Consider the following 16,613-nt stretch of genomic DNA (forward strand, 5'->3'; position numbering starts at 1 on the left):
TAAAACTGGCTAATAATCAAATCAGGCTTGTGTTCTCTTTGTGGAGCAGTTTCTGTTGCAGGCCCTTCATCAAGCTCAGGGCAATATACTGTAAATGAGCATGTATTTCCCAGGCGGCTAGTATTTTACGCTCATTATTAAAAGTGATCTTAATTATCTACCCTCTGTCAGAGATGAGACATATGGGGGGGGGGGGCAGCAGCAGCTTTCACCAGTGTTTGGATCTGTTACATATTTAATAAACTCCCAGAAGGTGGAGAACTGCTCTTAGCAGACACCTCAACCTCTGATGGGTTGGGACTTTCCACACGTGTAGCATGTGTCCATCTGTAGCCTGTGGGCAACGGGGGCAACTGTTTGATGGGGGCTGTTGCAATTGGGTTATTGCTATAAATCACATTTTAGTCAGGTCAAGTGAGGATCCTGTGCCACACCTTTTGATATGAAGATCCTAAATTTACTCTTGGCTCATGTCATATACATCTGTCCACCAATCACAAGATGGAGTTGGAGATTTGTCATGGTCAGTGTGTGTGTGTTTGTGTGTGTTTGTGTATGGGCAACACAGACATGGATTATAAATCACACAGGGACATAACCTCTGTGTGCATGTGTGCACGCACAGACGGAGTGGACAGCTATTGTTTAGTCTTGCTGCTAGGAAACAGGAGAGTAACACTGGTGTAATCGTGGATATGAACACATCAGTCATTCACTCGGGCTGTATCGGAAGGAAAAGCGAGGTCACCAGTCACTACGGGGGTGAGAGGATGGGTCCCGCCTCACCGTTGACCCCAGCTGTTGCTCTCTGTCGACCTTGCCGCAGGTCCCGCACGCAACGGCCAGCGCTGGCGCCACCACGATCCTTTTCCACTCCGAACAATGCTGGTCGTAGAAGTTCACGGAGCGTTCTTCCCAATTGTTTCCTGTCTTTGTTGGTGTGCTTCCTCACTGAGGTTATGAATGGACACGGAGGCCCGGAGTGCCGCCTCAGTAGCAGCAGACACTTTTATGAGACCAGAATACTGATGGGTGACCTGTGGAGGTCAGCGAGGCAGGAAAGAGGACAAAAAAAAGCTGTCTTTGGGGAAATAGAAGGATATTGTAGGAGGATATTGACTGAGCTTTATTGTTTTGAGATGGAAGTGACCCCTGCCACGACAAAACTTTGAAGAAACTACAGTCGTATTGTGTTGGCGTCACTGACTTGTGTTCATTAGTGGCATTTTTACTGTAGGTCACTTTTTACCTGCCGGTGGTGTAAGGATGCTGCTCTTCGGTGTCTCTGACATGTTGGGGCCCGGTGCGAGCCAATCTCAAAAGCCTGGTGGAGTTTGTGTATTCATTGCCTGTAGCACTGCCTCTAAAACATGAACTGTGTTTGAAAGCCAAGCCAGCCTTGTCCTTCTCCCATCCCATGAATCATTCCCACTGTTTCTATTTTTGTCATGGCCCCCATTCATTCCCTGTCCTCTATATAAAATTCAACCTTAAAGCTCGAATCCGTAGTTTTCTGCCCAGTGTTTTGCTGTTCAACAGCGAGAAGTAAATGAAATTGTGCTCAAACTGCAACGAAGGTGGTAGAAAATGGATACTGGAGCTTGTGAAAGACATTACATCCATGCTGAGTGTTAACAGCTGTTCTGCTCAATGAAAATGCCCTAAAACAGACAAACTTACTTTACTTTTCTCACAATGTGCAAAATGCATTTGCTGTCACACGTCTTCCTTCCTGACTGCCGTGATTTTATTACAGGACCGCAACGTCTATTCAGAGATCTCACACAGCGTCCGACCAAACGTCATCCGTCACAATAAATACTGTACATGCACATATGGCCAGCGTGTTTTTTACAAGGTACGGGACATAGATTTTCTTATTAGATTGTAGTTTTTTCTGTCCAAAAGAAGCATTACAACCCCGGCATCACGTTTTAATTCCTTTCCTTTCTTTATTTGTCTCCATCGTGCTAATGCTTATGGACGAATATTTCAACTTTTTTATGTCTGGTGCAGAAAATTAAAAAAGCAAAACTTTATGTGTGTAGCACTTTTCAGGACCAGGGTTACAAAGAGCTTCTCAGTTAGAAAGATGAAGAAAAAAACTGTAGGAGCATCAATCAAATCATCTTGAGCTGAGATTTGAAACACTCAGCAGAAATGTGTGGAAGCAAAAGAAAAAGAAACAAAGAAAGAAAATAAAGCAGCTGTGCTGAAGCTGATGATTGTTTTTAATTCCATGGCAAAACTTGAAATACAAACCAGCTTTAAGTGTTACCCAGTACTCGTGTTATGCACTAGATTGCAATGCGTGAAAATGTCAAATGAAATGAAAAATGTCAGAAAATACTTCAATCGATCTCCTGTATATAGACCATATAACCCAATTAGCAGATCTTTGTATTATAAATTCTGGCCCGTTTCTATCGTAAAAGTTTGCTTTGTAATCATCATGAAAAGAGAAAAAAGAAGAGATCAGACAAATCTGCACAAGTCATAAAAATCTGCCTCCTTTTTTCCCATCCTCCCATTTCCCAGTCTACTCTCTTCATGGTTCAGTATGTAGACTGCTATTCTACTATCCTAAATCCAGACCCCCTACACACACACACACACACACACACACACACACACACACACACACACACACACCCACACACACCATGAGTCCTTTCCTTTGAGCTGACTTAACTGCTCTGGCACTCAGTCTTGTGGAGCTGCACCCTGCGAACCCTCGCCGTTCAGCTACTGGAGCCATTCCCATGGAATCCCAGACATTTCAGGCATTCGTTAAAGCTGGGCCGACAGGCGTTTCTTCACTGCTGTACGCGCTCACACTCACCATAGCCATTCGATTTACAACACCTCACTACTGTTTTGCTGCTGGTTTGATCAGACCCACAGGAAAATGTTTTTTTTATCTTAGTTGCACAACTTTGATCCAGATGTTTTATCAGCTTGTTTTGTCATTTTTCTATGAAATAAGAAGGTTTGTGTGATTTGGGTAAATAATGTGTTGTGTTGTCATGGGAATCTGTTGTACCTGTACCAGATTTTTTTCCACTGTTGGCTAGTGATGTGTGTATATGCGCCTCAGAGTGCAAAATATCACTATTGTCTCATATCATAACACCTCACTCCACAAAATGGAACTGATGGGTCAGAGCCAGGCCTTAGTATTTTTATTTTCTTTGCACTCAAGGTTGCAAATGAATGAAGAAATGAAAACCATCATGCACTGGTTCTCTTGAAAATAGTATTTTGTTGAAGGTAGCTCGTTCAAAGAGTTGGCTGTTATTGATTTTGGCATCTTGGTGCCCTACAGGTTGTTAAAGAGTGTTTTTTTTTTTACTGTGCTCCAAGGAAAGCAAAAAACAATCAATTGAAAAATGTTGAAATAGAAGATTTTTGTTTGTATTATAATACAACTCAAATAATAACTACCACTGTTATTCTCTAAACAATTTGAAATAGTAATCCTTGAGACTGTTCCTTTGTGCTTTCTTCCTTCTGTGATGTTTACTGATTTCTCAAAACATCAGCAATGTGGCCCCACTGTTGCACCGTTTTTAAAAAAGCAAGGTTTTACAAATCCAAGTCTGTTTACAGGTCTTGGGGAGTATTGTTGTTTGTGTGGGGAATATAAAGCAAAGTATATAAAGTAGAGCTGCAAATAAAAAATTGCTGCAATGATTAGTCTACTGATTGATTAGTCAATCAATAGAAAATGAATCAGTCAGTTAAATATAAGTTCCAGACTCTCAAATGCAAGTTGATGCTTTGTTTGTCATAATTGAGGCTGAAAACTACAAGTTTGAAAATATGAAAATAAAAAAATCTGAGGGTGTGGAGTGAGAAAGAAGAGAGTTTACCAGATCTCTGCCTGGCCAGAGGCATTAGCTGCTACTGGAATAACACACCCGAATCTCCAACTAAACTGTCAGCAGTCGAGTTGCATTGTGGGTAATGTAGGCACCAGGTTTTGATAAGGTAGAAGGTGCGTAGAAGAAATAAGATGTTATCTCTGGTTCTGCTGCATCAATCTTTTTTCTTTTTTTCTTTTTTTTTTTAAGATGTCCGTCATGAGGAGTATGATGCTAAATCACTGGATTACTCTTTTATAGTTGGAGTTCTCACTAGTCACGCTTACTTCCCAGATTTTTTGTATCTCACATAACCTGTTCCTGATGTAGATTTAAAAAAACAAAACAAACAGCAATACCTGTGGCTTTCTTACTGTCCTTTGATAAATGAATTAACTAGAATTAGGAAAGAGAAAGCCCTAAATCATTTGCTACATTGAAGAAACTCCCAATTTCTCATAGAAGTGGATAAAACGAACCTTCCTCTGTGACTCTGGTATTGCGATCACTTTCTCCCTGCTCACATTTCTTATTTCTTTCTGTGGACCGCTGAACTCTAAGTGAGAAAATTAATGGCGCAGGTTAAAATTAAGATTTTAAAAGAGACAAAGGGCGATGTGACGCTGCATAAATGACATAAATGGTTTTGATGTCATGACACGTAGTCAAAGTCACAGAGTCACCGAGGTAGTCATTGTCTCAGCCTGACACTGAACCCTGGAAGGAAATGAAGATTCGAGGCCGTGGTGTGCGTCATTTGCCTGTCGAACAGGCAGTGTAATTGCCCATCAATGAGTGCGCAGTGTTTTATCATTTCTATTCCAGTCACGAACAAACTGGATATCCTGCCTTCAGATGACAGCGGTGGCAGGGTAACATTAAAAACAAAAAGTGCTTTCCCATGTTGTTTGTGTGTTTTCGTCCTATTAACGAAGGCCAGGGCCGGTTAATGAAATTGTTTACGGTTCCTGTTGCTACCCGAGTCGTCTCAGCCAAAGCCTTGCTGCTGCTGAGTCAGACCAGCTGACAAGGGGTTACCAGGAAAAAAATGAGACAAATAATCCCAGGTCATTAGCCACCACTTTTTTTTTTAAAATCACATTTAGGCCACAGTATTGATCTTTTCCTTGACACTTTCATTTGAATTGGATTGATGACGAGTTGCTTCCGTGTCTTTAATGTTACTTATCTGTATTTTATAATATTTAGACGTCACAATATTCATTTTTGGTCCTGACTGATATCTGCCTGTGTCAGTGACACTTGTACATACTTTCATTTGCTTTAAAACAAAAACAATAAAAAAGAAAAGTGTTGGCTCATATCGGGTGAATCTCAAATCCTCTTTATCTATTTTCTTTGTTTAAGGGCTGCAACTATTATTTTCATTATGCATTAATCTATCTTATTGTCAATTAGTCAATCATGTATAAAAAAATGTCCTAACCCAGTAATTAATGTGCATCACAAGATGACATGTTTGAATTGCTTGTTTTGTCTGACCAACAGTCCAAAGCCCTAAAACAATCATTTACAGTGATAAAGGTCTGCAACTAACAATTTCCCAGAGACAAAAGTAACGTATTTGATGTTGAGTTTAGTCTGACTGACTGTCCAAAACCCAAAGATATTTGGTTTACCAGTAGTACTCGTATAAACCAGCAAGTACTCTCATTTGAGACGCTGAAACGAGCAAATGTTAAGCAGTTTTGCTTGGAAAATGAATCACACTGTTCATCAGTTATTAAAATGGCTGCAGATTAATATTCTCTCAGCCGATTTATCAATTAATCAAATAATCAAATAATTGACTAATCATTTTAGCTCTACAATGATTTAAAACACACACAAAAAAGAACAAACCTTCACATTTGAGATGCTGGAAACGAGAGTGTTGGTTATTTTTGTTTGATGAGTCAATTCAGTCATTTATCAATTAAAAATGGTACGTTTTCTGTCAGTCAGTGATTCATTTCAGCTCTTCTGTTAGCTGTTTTCAGTTTTTAATTAATTCCTGTCCTTTATGTCTCCAGGCCCTCCAAACAACTTCGCAGCTTTTCTCTCATCATCTGCACAATTTGATTCAGATGTTAATCTTGTTTGCCTTCAGTCAACAAAGCCTGGGGCTGTTTGAGTCATAACAAAGTCATTAATTAATTGTGTGTTAAATATCCTTGGGCGTGGTCAGTTATTTGCTTTTATTGAGATTTTACTCAGATGTCACACTCTTGATTAATTGATGCAAAAAAAAATGTTTTCTTCCAAAACCGTTTCCCAGAAAAATCCACCAAGCAGAATAAATGACTTTGAGCCATCAGTTCTGATGTTTCAGCGAATGGATTAAAAAACATTGTTGCTGTGAATGAGTCACAGGCTCAGGCCTGCGGACAGGTGGGTGAACTTGTACCAGCAAGTCTGTGGTAATAAAACCTGTGTGTCCAACAGAAACAAATGTAGTAGCTGGTCGGGAACAACCGTTAGAAAGTGCAAGCATCAAAAGTAATTATTTATTGTACAAGCTTAAATTTGCATATGTGTCTTGGTTAAAAATTTCCCGTAGTGGATATAGCAGCTGTATGCAGATGGGTTAATGAGCAATAACCACTGGTTATTACACTTAGATGTTGCTTTGGTTGTTACTTTTGCATTCTGTGTTGAGACAATTAGTTGATCAAACTCTTTATGGCTTGACACAAAGTTTTGTTTTGTTAGTTGAAACGAACTGTTTTCCTCTGTTATATTGCAAATTGAATATCTTTTTTTTTTTTTTGGAAGCAATTTGAAAGTGTCAACATGTTGTTTACTCTTTTATGACATTTGATAGACTAATGATTATTCAAAAATTGATAGATTATTCAAAAATGACAAGTCATTAGTTCCTCCATATGTATTTACTACACCAGCAAATTTGTTCTTTTTCTTTGTCCCTTCCTTTTTGCCTTTTTTGTAACTCTTGCATGACGTCATCATCCCTAAATATCTGGTCAGCGAGTGTGAAGCAATCCAAGTCATATTTGAAATGTATATCAAACTTCAAAGTAGAATTTTGGTAGTTAATTCTGTACTCAACTTGCTGCTCTCTTATTCTGTCAGTTGGTTCTAAAAAATATCAAAAGTGTGGAAACATTGCAAGATCACCATTTTCAAAAGCACTTTATTTGTTCTTACTCAGATTCTTCTCTTCTGGGCCTTCAGCAAAAACTTTCTTTCATAAGAAACTAAATACTACCCTTGTCATGGCCGTGGAATTTTAATTACCAACCAGCGCACCGCCACAGTCCTGTTTGGCATTTTCTGGGGTCTAATATGATCTCAACACAAAACGCCTGAATATGCTGTTGTTTCATCACTGCCTTAAAAGGAACCTGGAAAAACTCACCACAAAATGATTTTAGGGAGGATTGTGGTTAATGAAAAGTACTGAGGCTCTTAAATTTAGGCAGAAATCCCTGAGTTTTAGGGCACAGTGTCATTTTGTACAATCCATGTTGCCTGTATGAACTCATTACTAATTGCTTACTGGTGTGCATTTTAATGTTGGTAGAAACAACAAAGATAGGAAACTCTTCGTATAGAGAGTTGGTTGCAGAACAATCCAGAGCAGCGGACAAGGAACTGTTGTGAACTGTATGAGTCATTCCATGCAAGCGATGTGGATTCTTTCTGCCTTTTTGACACCCCACGTTGTTGAAGCTTGGCGTTGGCTGGCAGGCTGTACAGATCTGTTTCGTCACCTCCCTCGTCCAAGCTGGCATCGCCCTAACAGGGTGTATTCTTCTCTGTCACGCTGTAGCCTGGAGTAGTGTTACTTTGTTGTTGTTGACCATATCGAGCGCCGGGGATTGAGCGTCTCATTGTGTGACTCTGGCCCCGCCTCATCCAAATGAAACGTCTGCTAATGAGATAAAGATCCAGGCGTTTCTGCAGCGCTGCTCCTCAGCCTCCATGTGATCCTGCTGCACTTTGCACAAACTGCATGACAGGAGATCAGGCAGGCCCTGGCCAGTGCGCCAGAGAAAACCACCGTAATAAGGATAAAGAGTTCAGAGACACACATTCAGCCTCAAGACTTTTTTTTTTTTTTTTTTTTTTTTAAAGCCGTATCCAGTCATGAACAGACCTAAGTCCAACTGCTGACTCAGCACTTGCCTCCCAAAAACCCCATTGATTTACTGTTGTCAAGTGATTTTACTCTGCACAAATAGAAGATAAGTAGTGGAGATGCTGACAAGACCGAACTCAAGCTGAGCAGAACGAATTGACACAGACCAAACTGAGAAAAGACCTCTGCTCTTTGTGAACTGTGTTAGCTGCAGGGTCTACAATAATAATGATGAAAAAAAAACTGGGCCTGTATTTAGAGATTTGCATGTTTTTAAGGAAAGAATGACAAACTCCCCCAAACAGCCTCCTCAGCGTCCTCCTCACTCTGGGAGATCAGAGATGGCTTGGGGTGGCCCCCCGCTCAAAGGTCCTCAGGGTCTCAGCCTTGAAAACCTTTTTGACAAGCGCACAAGAAACAAGTCTATCTCCTTCGGTGTGGTCACCGTTGTTTATAATATAAAAGCCGCTGTGATGTCCGAGAGTGAATAATACAGCTAATTTAGGATCAACTACCAGCATTGATTTCAGCTCAGCAGACGTGGCCAAGTCATCTGCTGGCAAAGTGAACTGTACAAATCTTTTGGACAGTGAGTGGTTTGTTTTGGTGCTTCATGAAAGTGGTTGCCCGCTTGTTCTCTCAGGTGGCACTCAGCACATGTCTGAAGCTTGACATCAGTCACTGAAATGGACTGACCCGCATTAACCTCTGTTTTTTTTTTTTTTTTTTTTTTTCTGCCTGCACCAGTGCTTCTGTTCAAACATCAGACACGTAACATTTATACCTAAACGTGTAAAAGTGTAGAGTTGCAACTAACAATTTTTATTCCATTATCAGTTATTCTTTATGTCTGATTGAAATGTCAAAAAAGTAAAAATAAATTTTGTCCAAAAGATCTTCCATTTAAAATTATATAAAACAGAGAAAAGTAGAAAATCTTGAACCTGCTTGATCAAAGAACTGAAACAATTAAGCCATTACCAAGATTTATTTTCTGTTTATCAACTTATCCATTAACAATCTGATCATTTCAATCCCATTTTAACCAAGATAAACCGCAGTGTAGGGCTGCAACGTTATCTGTTAATCTATCAATCATTTCTATGATTAATCAGTTAATTATTTAGCCTATAAAATATCAAATAAAAGGTGAAAATGCACATTACGAATTCTGAGAGCCAAAGATGAGGTCCTCATATGTCATGTTTTGTCCGACCAACGGCCCTAAGATATTGAATTTAGAATATTAAACAGAAAAGCAGAACATCCTCACCTTTGAAAACCAGCAAATATTTAGCATCTTTGCTGCATTGAACACTGAAAAACTGTTTCAATCATCCATATTGTTTTATGTAAATTTTTAATCAATTAATTGATCAATCAAGCTCTCTGTTTCAGCGCTAATGCAGTGTTTTATATGTTATTAGGTTTTCCCGCATAATAGGTAAATGCATGTAGTCATGATTGTTCGTTGAATGATAATTATAAAAGGCCTGCTGCAACATTTGACGGATTTCACTTCAAAATGATCCAAAATGATCTACATCTGTTTAGGAGGAACATATTTTTTACCAGACATGATTCAAAAACATATTGGACACTGGAAAAAAACAGATCAACAAAGTGTTTGGAATTACTTTAGTGTTAAACTAATTTCAGTCAGTTTGTCAGTTGTTCAAACACATCTCGATCTGGATGGAAAATTTTCAGCTGTTCCAGGGCCAATGAAGTCTGTAAAAACTCCTAATGAGTTGTAGACATGATGAGGCATGGTGCATCACCCGAGGCACGGAGCTGTTCAGTCAACGCAGCGGGAGTTTGAACCCGCTTCTACAGAGAGCACCACGTTTCTCTCAAAAAGGACTTCTGAATAAAAATTCAGATATTTTGCTCGGGGGCGGTGTTCTTCCGTCTGTCCAGCAAAGGTGTATGTGCATGACAGTGAGAAACCAAAAGTACTTAGTACGACTTAATAACACTACTTGTGCTTTAGCTTAGCATAAAAGCAGCCGCTTTGCTGGAGTGAGAAGACTGAGAGAGTAGTGCAGTGCAGCTCACTTTACTTCGGCCCCAGCCTGTTACTATGTGGCTCTCGTGTCGGTTTTTTGCATTCCTCCAATTGCTGCTCCTGCTGCTGTCTGACTGGCTGGGAGGGAAGAGAAGGGAGAGGAACACAAAGGGTTAAACCGTGTGCCTGTCTTCCTTGGAGATGGGAGAGGCCATTTGAATGGCTAGCTTCTACAGCTAGCCAACACATTGGCTAAGGCTGAGGGTGGATCTGCTGCTGGGCCTGTGCTCCGGCATGGAGCCCTGCTGCAGGATCAGGAATCACTGAGAGCAGACAGCAAAGCTTTTGTGTGTACGTGTGTGTATGTGTGTGTGTGTGTGTGTGTGTGTACGTGTGTGTGTGTGTGTGTGTGTGTGCGTGCATATTTGTGCGTACATGCATATGAGGAAAAGTTGAAGGGCAGCTTTTGAAATGAACTTTGGAAATGGAAGGAAAATTAGATGAAATTTTTGTTTTTTAGGGTTGGAAATCATCTTCTGTACTGTTTGTAAATCCCATTGTGGGGCAGATTATTTAGACTAGCAGACTGACGCAGATAAAAGGTGGTTATATCATTTGTTTTTCTCGCACTCTGCCCCCTTTAGCCTCCCCCCTCTCACTGCCATTCTCATATTGCTGCTGCCCTCCCCAAACATACACTCTTCATGCGCTTTAGGAGCGTACCTCTGTTAATGTGAGAGGACAGGGGGTCCATGTTGTTTTGTTCGTTTAAGGGCTGACCTCATGACACTAATGAAGCCAAGCAGTTTTGGACACATGCTCACTGAGTCATTCTTAACAATAGAGAGTTAAGAGAGTTGCAAAGAATAACAGATTATTGAGATTCATTGTCTCTCGTAATTGGGAGTGTGGCACCCAAATGCCAAATGCGGTCTTGCTTTACATGGTTAAATGTTTGTTCTGACCTATAAAAGACTTGCATGCTCACATATTTACGACCTGACCTGTAACCTGCCCCTAACCTCAACAACTCATTATTTCCTGTGCTGCTGAACCATCTTAATCTGGCCCTCGTGGATGAGAGGCTAATCTCAGCAGGCAGGTCAGTCTCCTGTATTTACCTCTGAGAAGCCTCCACCTATCCTTGCACACTTGTCCTCACACCTACACGCACATATAAACTGTGGTAGACTGACACACACACACCCCTGCCAATCCTGAGAGTCTGTTATGTAACGCGTTTATTTACAGGCGGACACACATGCAGACGTATGCACAGCCAACCTACAGACTTGTGTCTTTATCCTTAGTTGAAGGTGTTAACGTCCCAGAAACACCACTGAACCTTTGTTTGCATGTTTGTGTGACTGTCAGGACACTATATCTTTCTGTAAGTGTTTTTTCTGCGTGCTCACAAGGAGCTTGTGTGTCCTTGTTGCAGGAAAGAGGCCTTGGCTTAAATTTTGTGCAGCTTCTTGAGGTGATTTGTGGCTTGTTTATACCGTGATTATGATAGTCAAGAGGCTAGCAGTGCATCAGTGTTTATTATGTGTCACTGTAATGATGTAGTGAGATTATTTTGATATCCTGAGATGGTGAAGTGCCGTATGACGCCTACATCAACTGTAGGGCTTCAATTGAGGATTATTTTCATCATCAGTTGATTTCTTATGTATTTTTGGTTAATCTATAATAATGATTTCATCTTATAATAACATTAGTGCTAGTTTCCTCAACCTCAGATCTCTTGTTTTGTTAAACCACCACCTACACACCTAAACGTATTCAATTTACAATTATATGAAACGGAGAAAAGCAGCAGTTCAGAAACTGGAACCAATCAATATTTATCATTTTTGTTCAATAAATGAAATATGGCTATAAGATCCCTATGAGTTGTATTGTACTTTATGTAATGTCTTTGACCAATGGGTATTTGCTTAAAATACTGTTAATAGCAAGTAAAAAAGCTAGTTTGGACAAAGGACCAGTGGTAAGTAATTTATGAAGAAATCTTCTTATTGGAAACTCACAGGCAGAAAAATGTGAAAAGTGGATACAGAGCTGCAAATAAATCCAATGGGACCGCAGGAATGATAGAATAACTGGAAAAAAAATATTTTAAACTGTTATTTTTGAATGAAGATCAAAGTTAAAAGTTAAAACCAGTTAATCAATGTATTTTCTGTTGATTCAGCACTAACCAACAAGGCACTTTGATGTGGGATTTTCCATATCTAAGCAGATGTTGTGATATGTGCTTATATCAGAAAAATGTCTTCTCATTTTTATGTTTTTTCCCATGTTTCCCAGCTCTTATGTAATAGCTTTTGCCCAATATACAGTACTGTTTTGTTAGTCCATTAAACAAGCTTTAAATCTACGAAGCCTCCATAGGGACAAGAACGAAAACGAGCAAAGCACATCTTGCACGTGTTTCACTTGCAAAATACTGTGTCAAATCGTTTTCTTTCCTCTCTGTCTCACTTTCACCAAGCCTTCTGGATAAGTGCCCGTCTTTGTCAACCAGTGTTGGACCCCTGCTGTTTGTATTCAGTATGCTTGTTGGCCAGTGGCAGATGGTCCTCTGGACTGCTGGCTAGTGCAGTGAGGGTGGATTTGACTCCTGCTGACAGAGAAATATGACCATATGAGATTTTTGTAGAGTTACATGTTTAGAGACCTACTGTCATTTGTCATGGCACTGATTAAAATCACCTATGTCCTCTGGGTGATAAGCTCCTGTTTCCTGTGCCTCTCTTCCTGCACCTCAAACTGGAACCTTATTACCTAACCCTTTCTTTCATATGACTCACCTTGGTTTCATGTGATGAACTCCCTCCCTAACCTGACATTGTTCTTCTTCTCCTACCTGCAGTGTGTCCTGTTCAGTGCAAACACCGGGCCTGCACCAAGGAAGACCAGTGCTGCCACGACCAGTGCCTGGGCGGCTGCCTGAAGCCCAACTCAGCCAGTCACTGCGTGGCCTGTCGCGGCCTCCAGCATGAGGGTAACTGTGTCGAGCGCTGCCCTGAAAACCACTTCACCTACAAGGGGTGGCGCTGCGTCTCCTTTGCCTTCTGCCAGGATCTCCACAACAGATGCAAGCGGGAGAAGGAGCGCAGCAAAAACCCAGACTGCCACGAGTACGTAATCCACAACGGTGCCTGCATCTCTGAGTGTCCCTCCGGCTACACGACCGTCAACTCCTCCTCGTAAGTGGACACGCATGACGGTCTGATGGGCTCTTAATGGCCTGAAGGAACAATGTTTGATCAGTGACGCTGGCTAAATATTCTTCATGCACACACGCAAACACGTGTACAGGTCAGAATTTAATCCAATGGCTTTACAAACTGTAGGAGCTTGTCAACCTGTTGATTCTTCTACATGGGTTCAATTTCCCTTAAAACGTACCGGTTGAGGGAGCTAAAAATAAAAACAGTGCTTTAATTTAGAAATGCATTTGGCCTATTACAGAAAGATTATTATTATTAAAGAGACTCCCAGGCATTACACAGTAATCATTTGATTACTGTGTAAGACCTGATTGGTGGGTTTGACTCGCAGGCTCCGATCAAAATGGGGAATCGTCTTTATTTGTGAGGGCATGTTATTTTTGATTTTTATCTTCAAACAGACACAAAGGATGTCATTTAACAGTCCACTAAGAGCAAATGATCCTCCATTGAACATTACGAGGACAGTAACTAGAGCTGTAGCAAGTAGTTAATTAACTGATTAGATTATCAACAGAAAATTAATCAGCAACTACTTTGCTAATCAATTAGTAAAGTAGTTGCATCGTTCAATTTTTCAGCATCTCCGATATCTGGTTTAATGCTTTCCTTTGTTGTGTATCATAATTGAATATTGTTTGTTTTTGACTGCTGGTCCAACAAAACAAGACCTTTAGAGACGTCACTTTGCTCTTGGAGATATTGTGCATGGCATATTTTGGCCATTGTTAACGTTGCATAGACTAATCAATTTATTGAGGAAATAATCAGCAGATAAACTGATACTGACAATAGTCGTCAGATGCAGCCCTAATAACAACAACAGATCCCACCACCCTTCATAATGTTGAGAAAAGAAAACGAATAACAAGAATTTCAATGAAAGAAAAAAGTACCGGCATGTGTCTTCAGTGTTAAATAAAAAAAAAAATTGTTACATGTAAAAAAAAAAACAAAAAACATACTAGTTCTGCTTTTGTCACTGTGGTTTTGTAGCACAGAATGACAGTGCAGGAGCTGAAGGTCAGACGGTGCTCTGTGCACTATGTGCACATATGCTTCTTTTGTATGTGTGAGTGAGACTGCAGACAGCTGGGTCAAAGTGGTGCAGCGCAGTAGGAAGGCTGGCACATCTGTGTTTCTGATTTTGACTCCGTATCCATCTGCTGCATTTTTTTTAGTCGCCCACTTGCTGCACAAAATTGAAGGTTGTTTACCTACCGCTGGTGTCTGCATTGCAGTGTGCAAGCTATAGGCAAATGTGTTCCCCTGTCTGTAAATGTGCAGTTTACGACCTGTTATGCGTGTATCTTTGTAGCTGCATCAGCACAGACTTCCCTCTCTAAAGACGGATGTTGTACTTGTGCTGACCTGCCAATGACCTTCTTCCCTTTGACACTTTCATTGACCGTGACAGGCTTGTTGATTAGTGTGGGCGTGCCTGCAAGAACAGACACTCCAAAACAGCCCTAACCATTCTGCTTAGGCAGAAGTTGAAACCGCAGCTGGATCTTTCGAGACCTGTTGTCTTTTGTTACAACATGGCTAGTTGACTGGCTCGCTGTTAAACACCACAGGAGTCCGAGACATTCGGGACAGACTGTCAGTCCCCTGGGGTGCTGTGCCTTGACTCCCTGTGGCTGGCTGCAAAGAAATAGAGGGTCTGTCTGGCAAGAAACTGCAGCCGCATAGTCCAGACAGTCTGTCACTGACAACCGTGATGACAAGGAAAAGTGGCTGAGCGACGGCTGCGGTGTTTGTGTCATCATGTGTGTTTTCAGCCTTTATTTATCCACTGAGTTTGCCAAGCACATAAGCTCCATTTGAGCCACATGCAGCTTCACATTCATCAAGTTACGCACTGTACATTTACACCTGAGAGGTTTCTACTGGAACTCAGATCCAGCTTCACTGGAGCAGATTAGGGTGAAGTACTTGCTCAACTGCATCCCAGTGATTAATGAGAAGGAAAGAGTGCCACTGATTTTCTTTTTCAGCCCAGCAGGTCCAACGCTTGAAATTAGAAAAAGAAGGCTCCAATATCCAAATAGGAGCTTTGCTTTTAAAGCTACAAGAATTAAAGTTCTCTGATTTATTATAATAAATCAAACATTTGAGTTATGCAGCTTTTCATATCTTGAAGTGGAGGTAGTATTGTCTAATGAAGAGCTCCACACTTCAAATCTTCTGTGTAACAACTTTAGTCAGCAGGAGCCTCAGATGTTGATCTGCCGATGTGGCCAGGGGTTTAAATCAACAATCTTACTCATCTAAACCTTTGAGCTACTATTGACCTGTGGTGAACCCATTTGTACTCATATCTCTGCCTTTCCACACTGCCTCTCTTTCTGTTCCCCTTATTGCTCATCGCTTCTCTGTGGCATCTCACTCCCGTTGCTGGCTTTAAACTAAGCTGTGGAAATGAAAGTGCTCTGTGGATAAGCGGCGTACTGCCATGGCGTTATGACTGTCTAGGCTGAAAGTGCAGATATGGCACTGGGGAGGGGGAAAAGGGTCAAGATAGATCAGAGAAGTTATGAACCACATAAAGAAACAATGCCAATAACCTTCTTTTATTGACAGGACACAGACACACTTTTTCATCCTTTTTTTTTTTTTATTTTTTATTTTTTATTTTTTTTTATGGGAGGCCTTTGTGTTATCTGGAAATTTTGTTTTGTTGAAAGTTTTCAGTAATCTCATTTATAAGTACGACATGGCTACTACAACAATGCATGCTTATGTTTTATATTCATCTCGTATTTATACAATGCAATAAAAACTTTAACACATTAGCTGCCACCCACTTCCCTTATTTGGCAGTCACAAAAGAAATACCTCATGCTTCTGTAATGGCCCTGCCAACTTACTCAACTGTTGCTGAACACAGTCATTCTCACCTCATAAACCAGCCAGCGGCAAAAAATACTCGTAACACATGTAGTACTTAGACAATGATGGGCTTTTTGCTCGGGGTCATTGTCCTAATCTTTGCCTTAATCCGCTCAATTTGAAACAGTCAAAAAAATGTTCAGTGCAGCATGTGTCTCTGCTGAAAGATGTCTTATTAGGCTGTTGTGTGAATCTGAGCGGCTGCAGAGATCGCTGTGTACTTTGGATTTTACCTCATCAAAGTTTGCACTTTGCCGCATTATAACTGTGCAGATTGTACAGATGGTGTCTCAGGAAATAGGTTAATATGGTTGGCACACAAAGGCAGCACCATATACCTGTTATAAGGAGAGACTTGTTATGAAAACATTACGTAAGCCAGGTCGTTTAGCTCGGTTGTGAAGGTCAAGCGTTCGGGTTGGTTCATTTTTAGTTAAAACAAAACAAAAGTTCAAGCTGCCATTCGAAAGAGTGAATGAAGTTTACTTGTTTTCGTTATGCATGCAGTG

At 40.7% G+C, this 16,613-nt stretch overlaps 1 protein-coding gene across 1 annotated transcript in view; it reads left to right on the plus strand.

Moving 5' to 3' along the window:
* LOC111231251 (insulin receptor-like) overlaps nt 1-16,613 on the plus strand; it is a 52,471-nt gene that overhangs the window by 16,791 nt on the left and 19,067 nt on the right. The window contains exon 3 of the mRNA XM_022758290.1: nt 12,852-13,188. Within this exon, the coding sequence (XP_022614011.1) occupies nt 12,852-13,188 (337 nt within the window). The remainder of the gene's footprint in view (nt 1-12,851; nt 13,189-16,613) is intronic.

Source organism: Seriola dumerili, unplaced genomic scaffold (genome assembly GCF_002260705.1).
Source record: "Seriola dumerili isolate Sdu_G_001 unplaced genomic scaffold, Sdu_1.0 BDQW01000291.1, whole genome shotgun sequence".
Classification (NCBI taxonomy): Eukaryota; Metazoa; Chordata; class Actinopteri; order Carangiformes; family Carangidae; genus Seriola; species Seriola dumerili.